A 15,722-nucleotide genomic window follows, 5' to 3' on the forward strand; every position below is an offset into this window, starting at 1 on the left:
TCTGTGCAGTAGCTATTCTGAATAATACTGTTAATGGCTTCTGCCCACCTACCTACCTCCACCTTACCTTGCCTTCCGACTTTTCTTTTTCTTTTTTCTTTTCTGGCTTGTTTTTGAAGCCAGGAGGGGGAGATCAAACACCCAGATTGGAGATTAGCCTAATAGAGCTTCTGTATAGACTCCTTCCAACGCTATTAAAGGAACAAAGAACCAAACACAAATGAGCATGAATACCTTAATGTGGCGTTTTACTGCTGCCACTAGCTGTAACTGGCGAGATAAAGTGATGAAAGATAACTGGGTTGGTTGAAGGATTACATGATTATTTTAATTTTGGAGCTGAATGCACGCTTTGTTTAAGGCTATACTCATTTGCTTGAAAGACTTTTATTATAATAGCATAGTTAACAGAGTAAGAAGTAGCTGTTGGAAGTCAGACAACTAGCTTGACTTCGGAAGTCAAGCCAGATAATGTATTCAACACAGTCACGTGTTACTAGTTGGTCTTATTTTATGGAAGGTGGTGGACACTCCTTCAATGTAGGTTTTTAAGCAGAGCTTGGATGGCCATCTGCCAGTGATGGTTTAGTTGTGATTCCTGCATTGCAGGGGGTTGGAGTGGATGATCTTTGGGGTCCCTTATAATTCTATAATTCTGTTATTTTATGGTTACATTAAATGGCTACATTTTATGGTTACCTTACCACCAAGGAGATCAAGATAGCGTACATGGTCCCCACCATTTTAACCTTGCAGCAATCCTGTGAGATGGGGTACACTGACAGACTGTGATTTTCCCAAGCTTCATGGCTCAGTAGGGATTTGCTCTACCAGGTCCTAGTTCAAGACTCTAACCATTACTGTTCCACTTAGAAGAAAAGTAAACCCAGTAGCCTAGCATATTTAAATGTGCATTTTTTTCTTTTAAAAATATGTGTTTTTTTATCTTAAGCTGCATCACATTTGGGAAAGTGCAAAATGCAGTAGACAGCTATGTTCTGAGCTGCACTTTGGTCTGAGAAGTGTAGATCAGCTCATTTCATAGAGGAAGATGTAAAGAGTGAGTTACGGTACTTAAGAATCCCTAGTCCATCATGAAACTCTGGATAACGACAAATGGCAGGACATATCTTATTATTCAGAAGACTGAGATGTACAGCAGTGAAAGTGTGGGTTTGCTCTGCCTCCAGATTCCCAGACTATCCCTGCTCCTTTGACTTCTTTGCTGTCTTCCCTATCTCTTTAAAGTTTGGACTGATACATCTTAGGTCACATCCTGTGCACAACTTCCTTCTCCTCACACTTCTCTATCAAATCTCAAGATGAGAGGTCTTCTTGGATCTATCCTCAGAGATCTGCTTTGTCTTCTCTAGATTAGTTAGGTTGGAACTAGAAACCTTTTCTATTGAAGTTATGCACTTCCTATAATAAACAGCTTCATTGTTTTCTAACTCTACAATATCTCTGTGTGTATGATTGTCACAAGTAAAGGCTACTGTCTAGCCAAATGCACAGGCCACACACTGCACTCTTCGCATACCAAAGAGCTCAGTTTCAATACTGCTTTGATGAGCCTAAAGAGCTGACTGGTCTTCAGGACTGTGCCTGTTGCCTCTAGCTACTAGCCACTCCTGAACTTCAAAGTGACCTTTTGTATAGGAAGCTACACCACTGTTTCCATCTTTCCTTCCAGCCCTTGTCCAGATGGGTGTTGGCTGCTCTGTGTTGGTTTCCCATTATAAAGCAATGTAGAGATGCAGTTGCTTTACTTTTGTGTGAACTGTATTCTGGAGCCAGCGGGAGCTCTAGAAGCTGCCATTCCCAAGACCCAACACATAGGAGGAGCTGGCTAGCAGCCAGCTACAGTTTCTAAAAGCAGCAACAGCTCAGCTTGAGTTGAGGCTTCACTAAAACATAGCATTTGTTTGAGTGGATTGGAGTTGCAGGCCTTGTAAGAGACAGCCAAATCCAAATGAATGGGTGTGTGTTAGGAATTCTACACATTGCCCAGAAGGCCTAGAGTCAAAGCCAGATTCATTCTTCTGGGTAGCTTGGAGCCAAGAAAGGCAACAGACGATTTGTTCACCCAATGGAAAAATCAACTTGGCATCTCTTTCACAAGTATTAGTGCAGCAGCAATCCAGTAGCTGATGAAGGAAAAGGTTAAGGTTGTAGGAAGAATGGCAAAAGCAATATGACATTTCCAGTAGCTCTGGCTTTTTTCTACCAACATCACTGGTTGCTTAACCATAGTTAATGAATCTGTGTATAGCACCATGGTTAAGGGTTATGTTAGCAGGTTTTCCTTGTTAACCCAGGATCTGAAGTCAGATGATTGTTCTACCTACCCAACTCTTTCTGAATATGGATTTTGTTATTTTCAAGAAAAATAACAAATTGACTAACTGAGAGACCAGCAAGCAGCAGCAGCAACATTGTTTAAGTATTCCAAATTATGTACAATCGAGGCCAAAAGTTGAGCCAGAGCCAGAAATAAAAGGTATATAACAATATCAGTCTACAACTGAGCATCTGTTACATCCAAAAAGTATCATGGGGGAATTGAGATTGAAGAGATATCCTTTCCTACTTCCCCTCCTAAAAGCTCAAGGTGGCATACATAGTTCTTGCCCTCCCCATTTTATCCTCATAACAGCCCTGTGGGGTAGGTTGGACTGAGAAACAATGACTGGCTCAGTCAGCCAGTGAGTTTCATAGCTGGGCAGGGATTTGAGTCTTGGTCTCTCTGGTCCTTGTCCAACACTCTTTCTGCTGTGCCACACTGGCTCTACTATATTGCGGAAAAAATACACATTTCTTTTTATGACACCAAGACACATCAAATTTAAAGGTCTAGATTGTTGTCATAGTATGTAAACTGGGGCAGGAGGTGCAGAAAAATGATGGCTAACTTCCTCACAGTATGTTTCTGGTCTGAACCAGATGGCACCACTAAGAATTTGTGATTCTCTTAGTTTCTTCCAAGGAAAACCTTAACACAACCTTGGGCATTGGAGTCCTAATTGAAAGCGACATATAGTCCATGGCAGTGTGGATCCATTTGTGTTGGGTTTCCAGAGTGGATGTCTTTAACAGTATTGCCCCAGTGAAGAGTGCGGTCTTAGATACTCTTTAAACAAGGCCCTACCACCAGTTGTCCTCTGGGAAAGACAAGCCTGTGTTCTCTCTTTTTTCTTTCTAGGACACATACTGATCCTTCCAAAGTAACACAGCCAAGTTATTAGCAATTAATTCATTTTCTCTTTGCTTCTACTCTTTTCAAAGATGCCTGAATCTCATTGGGAGTGAGGAACGGTCTCTGAGTGAGGCAGACTCATCAAATTAACTCCTAGCAATAAGGTTATAGATCAAACATCAGTGAGATCTAAGATTAGTTAATATGCCATAAGCAGCTAAATGAAGTTTTGCATTGGAATGTGTGATTCGCTGCACCTTCAACAAGGGGATAATTGCCTCGCTAATTATAAAGGGGCTGCTTCTCCCTAAGAGTTTAATTGCAGAACATCAACTGTAAAAGTTGGTGACCCAATTGGGCTTCAAAACTGCCATTGTACCTGCTTAAATCCAGTTAGATGTGGGTGAGGGGAGGCATAGGGGACAGTTACTGTGATGTCAAGCAATCACATTTGCTTGTGAAGCTGGGATGAGTGTGACTCAAATTCTGCTCAGCTGGCATTGTCTGGGCAGAAAGCTCAGAGCAGCCTGGGACTTATCCAAATATGCAGCATCAGGTGGCTGCTGTGTCTAATTGATTGTTAATATAACTGCTGTTTGCTTTGTTTGATGAGAGTGGCTCTTGTTTTTTTTCTCTTTTCTTTCTCTGCCGTTATCCCTTAATTGGAACTCCTGTGTGTATGCATTTCTATGCAGGTGCTCTTGTCGCCCGGCTGTGTTTTGTATTCTGTTCAGAAAGGGGAAAGCTTTTATAAGGCGGGTGGAACGCTAGAGGCAGAGATGCCTGTGAATACTGATAGGGCAGGAAATGGCGCTGTCACTTGCAAAGCTGTGTGACACACCTATTGTGGGGCATCATCTGGAAGGTATCAGTAGGGCAGAGAAGGCACGTAGGTTCTGCAGAGCTGCTGTGTATGTTTTAGTAGTTACAGAGGATAAGTACAGAAAAGGAAACCTTGGCGGCTGCTGAGGAATGGGTCAGTTACCACTTTCCCGTTCTGCACACTGCTTCCTTTGCCCCACCTTCTGAAGACTTCCAGACCAGAGCTCTCAGCAATGGGTAGCAGTCTGCACTCTTGCTAACTCAAGGCAGACAAGCAGCAGAGTAAGAGGGCAAGAGCATAGACTCAGGAGCAATGGAGGCGAGGTTGTTCCAACGCTCAGCTGGGTGACTTGAGTGGCGAAGAAGCTGCAGCGCCAGAAGGGGTTTCCCCACATGAAATAAAACAAAACAGATAAGGAAGAAAGGAATAAAGGGCGAGAATCTTGGTGCTTCAAGCAACAACCTCTTTTACCTTCCACTGCCTGAAAACCCGTGTGAGATAGCACTGGGCTACTCCTTTCACTTGCCCCACTAGGCCCCCTCCTCCTGAAAGCCTCCTGCCCTTCCACCACTTTCTGTTATGAATTTCCTGGTTTGTTCAACTAGCTGCTGCCTTCCCTTGTTCCTCTCTGTTTTTTCTAAACCACCATCAGATTTTGCCATGCCTTCTTTTGCTTGGCCCTTGCTTTTGGTATATCTTTACTGGGACTTCTGCTTCATCTCCCTCTTATGCAATTGCCTGAATCTGCTCCCTGGGTGGATGAGGGCAGGTCCCAAATCTTTGGATTTATTTCTATTGGGCCCTGCTTATGTCAGGTTCCTTCATTCCAAGTTCCTTTAGGCGTGTTCACCCATGATCCTGTAAACCAGTACAAGCTGTCTGTACACATGCACACTGTTTGTGTGAAAGAGTGTATGCTTGTTGATTTGTATAGCTCAAATACCATGTAAATAGACTGTATACTCATTGTATGTTACAAGTGAATAACTGTACAAGCAGACAGCTCACCTACTGTGGGCAGAGAAACAGCCTGCACGCTCATTGAACATTATATGTGATGGATTAAAAGAGTACAGCTCAACTATCCAGTCTGTACACTTGTTGATATTACATGTGAAAAACTTTGAGTATACAGTTCAACTACTGTGTGCACAGATGCTCAGATTATACACTTATTGAATGTGATGTATGAACACCTTTCTTGCATGTCTCTCCTGCTTCATTGGCTCTTAACCCAGGTCCAGTTGCCTTTACCAGCTGTACTTTCTCACTGTTCCTTCCAGTAAGATCCTTTGATCAATTCCTTTTAGCTCGTTGGAAGCTGTGATGATGAAATTAATTTTAGTAACAGTTTTAACTCCCTCAATTTTTTTTAGTCTGCTGTGTTATATTTGTTAGTGTTTTAATTTGTTGTTGTCAGCTGCCTTGAGTTCTGCTGAGGAAGGATAGGATAGGATGTGTGTGTGTGTGTGTGTGTGTGTGTGTGTGTGTGTGTATTTTCCCACCTGGTGGGGAAAATTGCAAATTCACGTTTATTAGAGTTAAGACAGAGCATGCTCAGCAGTTGTCCTGTTTTCCAGGATGGGTGCCAAACTGTTGCTTGTGTGAACAGATAACAAAGTAAAACCCTGTTATCATTTCATACTGTGAGGGTCGCCTCCATTATGTTGTACCTGGTGATGAGGATAAGCTGCTTCCCTGATTCTTAATATGCTATAAGGAGGAGCGTGGCTGGAAAATGACTACCTATGGAATTATGAAATTGTTTGATGCTGATAGGAGGACTGGGTTGCAGCAGGCAGAAAGCACTTCATTTCTAATTATATTTATGATCACAAAAAGTGTGCAGTGCAGCTGTTTGTGGCGCAAAGACATATGGCACGGTTAGAAGCTTTGTAGCACCTGAAAAAGCCACTGCCAAACCTTTGAAGAGCTAATTGAAATTGTCTCGCATCATGATAAAGCTCGTTCCACCAGACGTTGTTCAATGCTTAAGTTTAAATGCAAAATAAGGTTTCATTATATGATGTGCATGTGTATTCTAGCAGGCCCAAATGATAGGCAAATCATTTTCTCCTGTGGGGAGGAGGAGTGTGCTTCTTTTAAGAATGCAACAGTCCATGATTTGTATACAGATTTATATTTTCAAAGGTTAAAAATTAAATATACGCCAAATAATCAACTGGTGTGACTTTTAAGTAGACTATGCAAAACCTAAAACTAATTTGCTTTGCCTGCCCTCAATTCATTATTTTAACATTAAACAGTTGCTCAAAATGTTCTACAGACCTGATTAGGGCCATGCAAGGGAGCCCTTGCGACAATGGTGGGTTTTTCTCCCTTGCTGATGGCTGTTGTTCTCACATTTCATGTTGGGTGACATGTGGCAGGTTCCCTCAGTTAATTAGAACAAATGTGCCAATTATGTTAATATATCTTCCGATGCCAATCAGTGAATAATTAGAGACAACACATCTGTCTCCCACCAGGGAGTAGGAGAGAGTGAGTGAGAGAAAGCAGGAACTACAAGGTGCATAGTGCTCTAAATTGCTGCCACAGTGGATTGTACATTTCTTCCCTATGAATGCAGTGTCATGAAAGTCTTGCACATGCTTTAGCAATACTGTGTGTGTGTGTGTGTGTGTGTGTGTGTGTGTGTGTGTGTTCACACACAGGGAGGGCATGAAGTTGCATGCAATCACATTTTCCTTAGGCTGACATATTGGAAGAATTATCCAGGTGTTTTGTTACAGTGAAAATTCTGCAACAGCACTGTAGTATTTATGGTGTTAGGTTGTTGGGACCCTGTGGGTATCACAGCTGCTTCTTTATGGGCAATGGTGTGCATCAAAAAAAGCAAAGGAGCTTCAGTGACTTATCTGTTATGTTATCACTGTGCATGAAAGGTGTTCTAGCCTTTGTGGGCTAATTGTTCCCATATTGCAGATGTAGGTGAGGAGGGTGAGAGAATATATATATGCATCTTTTAGCATGAAATTTTGGCATGGTTGAGAGATACGTTAATGTTTTGCTCACATTCAAAGCTCCTTCAGTGTGATGTAGCCAGTGTGGTGTAGTGGTTAAGAGCAGTGGACTCATAATCTGGTGAACCGGGTTCGCGTCCCCGCTCCTCCACATGCAGCTGCTGGGTGACCTTGGGCTAGTCACATCACACTTCTCTGAGGCCTCTCAGCCTCACTCACCTCACAGAGTGTTTGTTGTAGGGGAGTTACAGATAGGTAGCCGTGTTGGTCTGCCATAGTCAAAACAAAAAAAATTCCTTCCAGTAGCACCTTAAAGACCAACTAAGTCAGTTCTTGGTATGAGCTTTCGTGTGCATGCACACTTCTTCAGATACGTATCCATCGTATCTGAAGAAGTGTGCATGCACATGAAAGCTCATACCAAGAACTGACTTAGTTGGTCTTTAAGGTGCTACTGGAAGGAATTTTTTTTGTTGTAGGGGAGGAAGGGAAAGGAGATTGTTAGCCACTTTGAGACTCCTTAGGGTTGTGATAAAGCAGGATATCAAATCCAAACTCTCTTCAGTTTCCTTTTGTGTGAGCCATGATTGGCTAACTGCAAACAAGAAAATGTGTGAGCTCCTAGTGGGGAGTTTGTGGCTGCTTTGCTCCTGTGGTTGTTATGTGGTTGCATTGCACTAAGTTAAGTTATGGCTTGTGTTAGTGTTGCATCCAAACCCTGGCTCATGTTCCATATATTCTCTTCCAGACTGTGAGCTGTGTGTCCTATGGTTTACAGTTCAAAATTTGTCTGGGAGAGTTAAACCATAAACATGAATTCAGGAAACACTGTAAGTCAAACCATGGCTTGGCACAGCAGCACAATGGCCAGGAAAGGACCAAAACAGCTGCCATATTTTCTTTGGGAGCCCACACATTTGCTCATTCATACTAAGCCATAGTTTAGCTCAGTGTTACGTGCAAACGAGGTCAGTAGGGATAAAGAAATCCGCTAGTTGCTATCAGAGTGAGAAGACCTGGATTCACAAGCAGATGTGTTATTTGCATATATATCAGTTGCAATAACCTTCTTTTTAAAAATAGCAGCTGTGGAGGGCCCTGATCCAGATTCGCTCCATGGTATTGAGTGAGTAGGGCCTTAATCCTTTATCCATGGCACAAGTGTTCTGTTAGGACAGAAGCTTCAATTCACACCAAAATTAGAGGATATAAATCTGACGACATCACAGGGGTGTCTGATGTAAAGAAGCATAAAGCATAGAACTATAGTAATATGGAGCTCCTAAATTACTGAAATATGTGAAAATATAGATGAAGCAGGACTTTTTATTGCAAATTGTCCTTCATTTTCCTGAGGTAATTGCAACGTGCATTTTCTATCTGGAGCAATTGTTGTTTGCCTTATATAGTACTATTACCCGTGGCATTATAACTCTCTCATTTTTTAAAGGCCCTACGAGTAGATCTGGTGGTTTTGGTCAAAGCCCCAAGGAGCTTAAAATGCAATATCCTGTCTTTTATGATAAATTATACACATAAAACATTGGCAAATGGTTTGAATTTTCATCCTCTGTGTGTATCCAGCATTTTAGAAGAAATTATAACAGAGCTCTGATGAAGAAGGCATAGCAAGGCTTGATTTTGAAAAACATTATGAAAGAGATGGAACCATAGGAGGGAAGTTAGCCTAAGGTACAGGAGAAAATGGCAAACATCATTAGAGAGGTTTTTCCAATCATCTTCTTTTATGTGACTCTGCCCCATATCTCAACTCCATCTTGTCTTTCTTGTGGCTTTCTGCAGCTGTGCTTACGTTATCTGGGCTCTCAACATACCTCGAGCCAGTTTTCCTGTATTATTACATCTGCAATGGGCAGTATTTGGTTTTACTGTACTTTTTAATAAAGTTAATTTTATACTTCATTTTGTACTCGTACTCATTTACTTGGGCGTAAGCCCCATCAAACTCTGTAGGACTTATTTCAAAGTAGATATGTATTGGGTTACATCATCAGTGTTTGCTTCTCTGTATTTAGTCTACATATTTGAAAAGCACTGTCATTATATTGGTATGATTTTTGCAGCAAAGTGTGCAAAGTATTTTGGTTTCCTTGTACTTTGTTACTACAAGTATGTAAACAACAACAACTAAGTATCACCCTTCTTTAACAAATAAGGATCATAGGTTTGTTATATAGAAGTCAATTTCATTAAATTCAGTTAGACACCCCACCCTATCACTAGGCAGAGGGAGGTAGCTGCCTTGGGTGCAGATGTCAGAAAGAGGAAGCATTTCTGCCACCATCTGCTGAGTCTCTAAGTAGCCTCTTCTACACCTCTTAAGCTACTCAGCTGCCTTTAGGCACCATAGTGGTGAGGATTGCAGGTGATGTGCATGCCTACCTATGGACAGGGCTTTGCACATTCACACCAAACGATCATTTATGGGATAGCATAGAACACTCGGTTCAAATATGGATATTCCTGCCTTGGAGTAATCATTCCTTTGGTGGGACTTAACTGGTTCTAGCAAGGAATGAATCAAGCTTTGTGTTACTGAAAACGGGAGAGGCTTACTGCCTATATGCTCATAGTGTTTTCTGTGACTGAAATAAGATGGAGCAGGCTTCGTTGGCTTCCAGTCTCCTTGGGCAGATGTTCAAATGGTTTAGGGTAAAGGGGATGTTTGTCAGGACAAACCGGGTCTTTATTAGTAGTGAGACCCTTCTGTGTTCCATTGGGTTGGCCAGGGTCTCTAAAGCATATTTCCGTTTTTCTTCGTTTCATTAAATTGCTGGGCACAAATTCCAATGATCCAGTGACATGAAGGCACTGCTTTGATCCATCCTGGGTCTCTAAAGCATGCTCAGTTCAAAAGCAAATAAGCCACTGAATGTTCAGCCAAGTTATGCTAGACTAGCTTACCTCAGGCAGCTCTGGGAGAATGGGGTGCTTCTCTGGAGTGGAAATGAATGGAATATTGTATAGCTAGAGAACGCATGTCTATATCTTTAACTATTTCCCTCTGTTTGTCTACAAACATTTTTTTAAATGTTTGTATAAAGATTAGGAGTGTTAAGTTGCAACTGTGGCTAATATGCTTGTAGCATATATAGTAGAATCTATGCACACATTATCCTTGTTTTTACATCTGAACACAAGATGTTTTACTTGTAAAATCCTTTGGGTTTATGTCTACAAATGTAATATGTGAGTGAGGCAGATTTGCAAGCCTATAGCATTGTGAGCACACTCAGCCAAGATACATCATTTATTGTAACGTTCTTTGATTCTATCTGTATTGTACATTTTTATTGCTAGACACTCTAAGAGTATTGCCAAAGGGCAGGGTAGGAATGCAGTAGTTCGCCTACACATTTTGCTTCATATTTTCCTTTTCAGGAGGCTTATTGACTTACATTTATATATGCAAAAGCTCAGAGTGCCATCTGTTTCTGTCTCTTGGTGGCCCTGTATGTAGACAATACTGTACTGAGTTAGATGGACCAGTTTTTTGATTCAGTAGAACAGCCTCCTACATTTTTAGTCTTCTGATATAGATATTAATTTTAAAAAAACCCACTGCATGCTATTTATGGTAGGGGCTGCTGACCTTCCCTGTGAATCTCAACAGGTAGAGTGGCTGAAAAATGAAGAGGTGATTGATCCCGTTGAAGACCGAAATTTTTACATCACTATTGACCACAACCTGATCATAAAGCAGGCACGCCTCTCTGACACAGCCAATTATACTTGTGTTGCCAAAAACATTGTGGCCAAGAGGAAGAGCACGACTGCTGCTGTCATTGTTTATGGTAAGGGGAAATGGTTTTGCCTCACTATGAAACTACAGCTTGATCTACCAAATTAATACAGTGAGTTGTACCATCCAGTTGGCTACTTCTCCCCAGGACCTGGCAAGCAGAATATGCATATGATCACATGGCTGTCATCTAAAATGTATATCCCTTGGAAAGACCTTCTTGGACAAGGGGGACATGTGTGCATGTGTATTTAGGGATTTTTATTTTGCCTTTTTGCAAATGACTAAAGGTGGCTAAGCTAATCAATAGCATTAAAACAACAGCAGCAAATAACAAAATCTGCAGATTAAACAACGATAACCATAAAAACAATGACACTAGTGAGCCATTAAAACAGTTTGAATTAGTTATCCTGAAAGGCAATCAAATGTTATTAAAACACTAGCAGAACACAATGGATATCTCTTCTCCAATAGCCACTTGCCCAACCAAAGATTGTACTTGATGGAGAGATCAAATGACCCAAACTGGTCTATAGACCTTGTCACCAACTATTTTTTGGACTAGCACTGCGTGGAATGGGATAAATCACAAAGGTTCTTGCCCTCTTCCCCTCCTCCCCAAACACAAAGCATGTGGACAATTGGCAAATGTTTCAGCATCTCAAATTTCACTGCACTAGCTATGGCAGTGTTGTCATAAAGCTGCACTGATCCTCTAAATCATGAAGTCTTTCTGCTTCGTCACAAAATCCAGGCAAATCCATCTATGCAATCCACTTATTAAGCATCCCTACATATAATGCCCCCAGTGCAGAACTGCCATACCACATAGAAGTTTCCCAGTGGGCTCCTTGTGCCTGGAACAATGTACATATAAACTGTCCTTTGTTGTCTACTAAAGTGAGAAAAGTATTGTGAGGATAAAACCTAGCTCTAATGGTACCATAGATGATCCTTGTTGCTTTTATCACAATCAGTTTAATTACAAGACAGATTATGCTAGAACTTTTATTTTGCAGGTAGGGCAGCAGTTTCGCTTAATTGTAAGCAGTTGTCTCAGTGAAGTCACAGTGAGGGCTTTTCATTCCTCTTTCTGTGAGGAAAATGGTTGAATACAGCTAATTAGCAGTATTTGTGATACAAAGGAGGCCCAACAGACGCACACAGCATAGTTCAGCTGGAGAGCACAATAGCACGCAGGAACAGAAGCAAGGCTCAGCACACACTATATATAATTATTCTTTCCAAACACAAAGAGTTTGACTAGGTAGGTGGAACTTCGTCACCTGTTGCTGAAATGTTGTGAGGAATAGGGGATTGGAGTTGAAAAACCGATAAGCCTACCTAAGATACTTTTTGCATGAGCTCACACCTCTATGACAAAGATTGTCAGTGAATTAAGGAAAACAGCCATTCGATCCTATACAGAAGCCAGTGGTCAAGGTTGTTGGAGGCTACGTTCAGCAACATTTAGAGGGCCTTATGCTCTCTACCCTTGACCTACGGCATGCTGCAAAGGAGGATAGGCATCGGTGCAGGAATGAGTAGAGCAAAGGTCCACTGAGCTATTTTTGTTTTCCAACAGAGCATGTAGAGAATGTTGTTTTTGTTTGCTAGTCACTCTGGATATCAGTTATTCCCAGTATCAGAGGCTCTGTGCATCTCGAAAACCAGTTGCTGGAAAACATGAGTGGGGAGAGTGTGATGGTGCTCATACTCTGCTTGCAGGCTTCCCATGGGAAGCTGGTTGGCAACTGTGCAAATCAAAGGCTAGGCTAGGTAGGTCTTTGGTCTGATCCAGAAGGAGTCTTCTTACATTCTCATTTTTAATCAAAACACAGTGAGCTGAAGAAATTAGTTCTTCTTGTTACTGTGGAATGCTGACGTCCCATGCCTTGCTTTTTTTCACATTTCATTACCAAGGCATAAAAACGGAACCAGTGGGAATATGCAGTCAATACTGCCTTTGGCCTGCAAGAATTAGAGCCTAGACCCCATATTACATTCAACATGTGAGAGCAGCCTGGCGTTCTGCTGTTGAGAAATCTGAAGGCTTCCTAGGGAAGAGATAAAGGGAGATAAAGAACTTATAAAGAGAAAGAGAGGTGACTAAGAGCACCTTTTCTGTCTATGTAGTTGCATTCATTATCAGCTTTCTCTGCCTCAAGGCAGGGCAACCTGCAGAATTCTCAACAGGCTGTTGTAATGTGGTAAGCATTATTATTATTATACTAATTATTAAATTTCTATATTACTCTTCATCCGAAGATCACAGGGCAGTTTACAATATGAAAACGTAAAAATATATTCCATAAAAACAAACTAAAACAATACACACACAACCCTGACATACACAGTTTTAAAGATTTTTTAATTAGCCAAAGGTCTGCAAGAAGAGGAATATTTTTGCCTGGGACCAGGCAAGATAATAAAAATAAAACAGATAAAGCAGTTAAAACAGTATAGCACAGTCCCTTACTCCTAGCAATTGTGAGCTTCATCAGAGCAGTCTGGAAGTCCATCTATCTCTGGGAAGGGTGCATTTTAGTGGCATGCCATATAAACGCTGTTTAGAATGGGAAAGGGGGAGAAAAGTTAACTGATAGAGTTGTGAATTAATGCTCCCTTAGAAAAGGAATTTTGTAATTAGGGTTGGTACATCTACTAGGGGAGGGATACATTACTCATTTGCATTTGCTGATTCATTTAATTAGAATTCATAAATTGTGTGCCAGTGTTCCACATATCAGCTGGGATGGAAATAAAGATCAGTTGAATCACTACCCTAATTGTAGTGCACTTAACTGAGGATTTTGGCAGGCTGTTGGAAACCAAAAGGGAAATTGCATGCAATACATAAGAGTGAAGAGCTTAGGCTTTTAAGAAGCACCAGTTCATGTATATAGATAACTAAAGCGATTAAGCTCCAACATTCACCATACCTGGCTTAATAAAGAGGCCAACACAGTACATGAAATAGTAAAAGCATTAGGATTCCTGTGAAATCTCAGTGTTCATTGACTTATATACCCTGCCTTTGAGCCTTCTCTATTTCTCTGTCTTCTCAGTCAATGGAGGATGGTCAACCTGGACCGAGTGGTCCGTCTGCAACAGCCGTTGTGGAAAAGGCTCCCAGAAGCGCACAAGAACCTGTACCAACCCTGCTCCACTCAATGGAGGTGCCTTCTGTGAAGGCCAAAGTTTGCAGAAAATAGCTTGTACCACATTGTGTCCAGGTATGTCAAATATAACTCTGATGGGTCCACTTCTGTATATTTTGTTTCCATCTTGTTCTTCTAGCATCAAGCTTTTGGGAGATAACTGTTTTCTTGTCCCCCCCTCCCCTCCCTTTTAGTGGGTAAATGTTTCATTCTGTTATATAAATGCACAGAATGGTGTGCAAACAGCAGTAGGTTCATTCCAATTATTGCACAAAGCTTACCCACCATCTCTGTTCTTTGTAATTTGCAATTTACGTAACATTTCAAAGCTCAAAATCTTAAGAGACTTAACTCTTAGCTCTGTTGAAATCTCTGGAACTAAACTGGAATTTAAGTATATAAAAGGATTCTGAGCTGTAAAGCTGAAAACAATATTTTAAGCTCTTGGGTGAAGACTTTTTTACCTGCCAGGACAAACAAGGGCATTCGTAGGGGAACTTTCCCCCCTTCTTGCTACATTTTGGTCACCTTGCTCAAAGACTTGAGACTAGAGATTTGATATTTTTGAATACTTGTCAATATATTTTGTTTTAAAGCATATTTTAGATATTTTGTTTTTGTAAACTGCCTGAAGATTTTTTTTATAGTAAGCAATCTATAGATTGACTAGTAAAGAACATAATGAATAAATAGAGACTGATAAACTCTCCACATCTCATTTGGGATTGATTTTGAAATAATCTGAGGTTCCACCCCCACCTCTGCAAAACAAAATAAACACAAAGAAAGAACTTGGATAATTTTCTGAACCAACACAAGTCTCTGAAAATGACCCATCCTACCTATCTCCATCAGACCCAGCAAACACACACACACACCTGGCCAGTGACAACATGAACAGCAGTAGTATGTGTAGAAATGGGAGACGGGGAGGTCTGTCTACCTCCCCATCTTTCACCATGACTTTCTGGCCCTTGATAGTTGTAGTAACCTAAGCAATAGCACTTGGAATACTACAAATCTCAAAGACCACTGTGTCTCTCTCCCTAGTGCACTGCTATGCAGGGCTCTAAGATGATGGACAAAGAGAGGGCAAGTGTCCAACTTCTCATCTCCCTATGTGCTTCAGTTGCTTGTGATACTGCTGATGTGGTCCAAGTATGCAAAAGAAACAGAGAGCATGTTTGGCAGAGGAAACAGCCTAAGGGCAACAGTGTTTTGGGGTCAAGGAGGGTCGGAAATTTAGTGTCACTTCTGCATCTGTGCTCAAATCTTGTGTGTTTGGATGGGGTGGCAGGTGAGAATTATGGTGCAGCTAATCAGGATTATTAAATCTAATGAGTGACACAAACTCTAATGATGAGGGTGTTAGCCCAGCAGCTTGCTATTAGACTGCTGCTTCTCATACTAGAAGCATTTGTTAAAGCAGAAAGTCATCACTGTGGATAGTTGGGCTCAATCTTATCATGAAGTCAGTGACCGCATCAGAGTCACTGATTGCTTCCATATATGCTTCATATTGGATGTTAAACATGATTTGTGTTCGCACAAAGTTTGTGGAGGTGTTATACAATGTTAGCTGTTAGATTTCCTCCTATTTGTTTGCAGTGATGCTATATGTCACGGTGTCAAGCAATTCTTATCCCACCACATTCTCCTTCACTTTCTTTGCTGTAAAAATTACAGATTTTTATTTGGAAGAGGGTTTGTTGTACAACCCGAGTTTGCACAACCTGAATTTTCTGGGATGCATTAAATCCCACCCAACAAATAGTGGGAATCTGGAAGTGTC

The 15,722-nt window shown here is 41.2% G+C and overlaps 1 protein-coding gene across 3 annotated transcripts in view; it reads left to right on the forward strand.

The window, feature by feature from the left end:
* Window positions 1-15,722, forward strand: part of UNC5C (unc-5 netrin receptor C) — a 322,943-nt gene that overhangs the window by 240,401 nt on the left and 66,820 nt on the right. For all 3 annotated transcript variants that reach the window (XM_083756419.1, XM_083756418.1, XM_083756420.1), the window contains exons 5-6: window positions 10,638-10,818; window positions 13,838-14,005. In XM_083756419.1, the coding sequence (XP_083612545.1) occupies window positions 10,638-10,818; window positions 13,838-14,005 (349 nt within the window). The remainder of the gene's footprint in view (window positions 1-10,637; window positions 10,819-13,837; window positions 14,006-15,722) is intronic.

The sequence above is a fragment of the Podarcis gaigeae genome (assembly GCF_964106915.1).
Source record: "Podarcis gaigeae genome assembly, chromosome: 9".
Lineage (NCBI taxonomy): Eukaryota > Metazoa > Chordata > Lepidosauria > Squamata > Lacertidae > Podarcis > Podarcis gaigeae.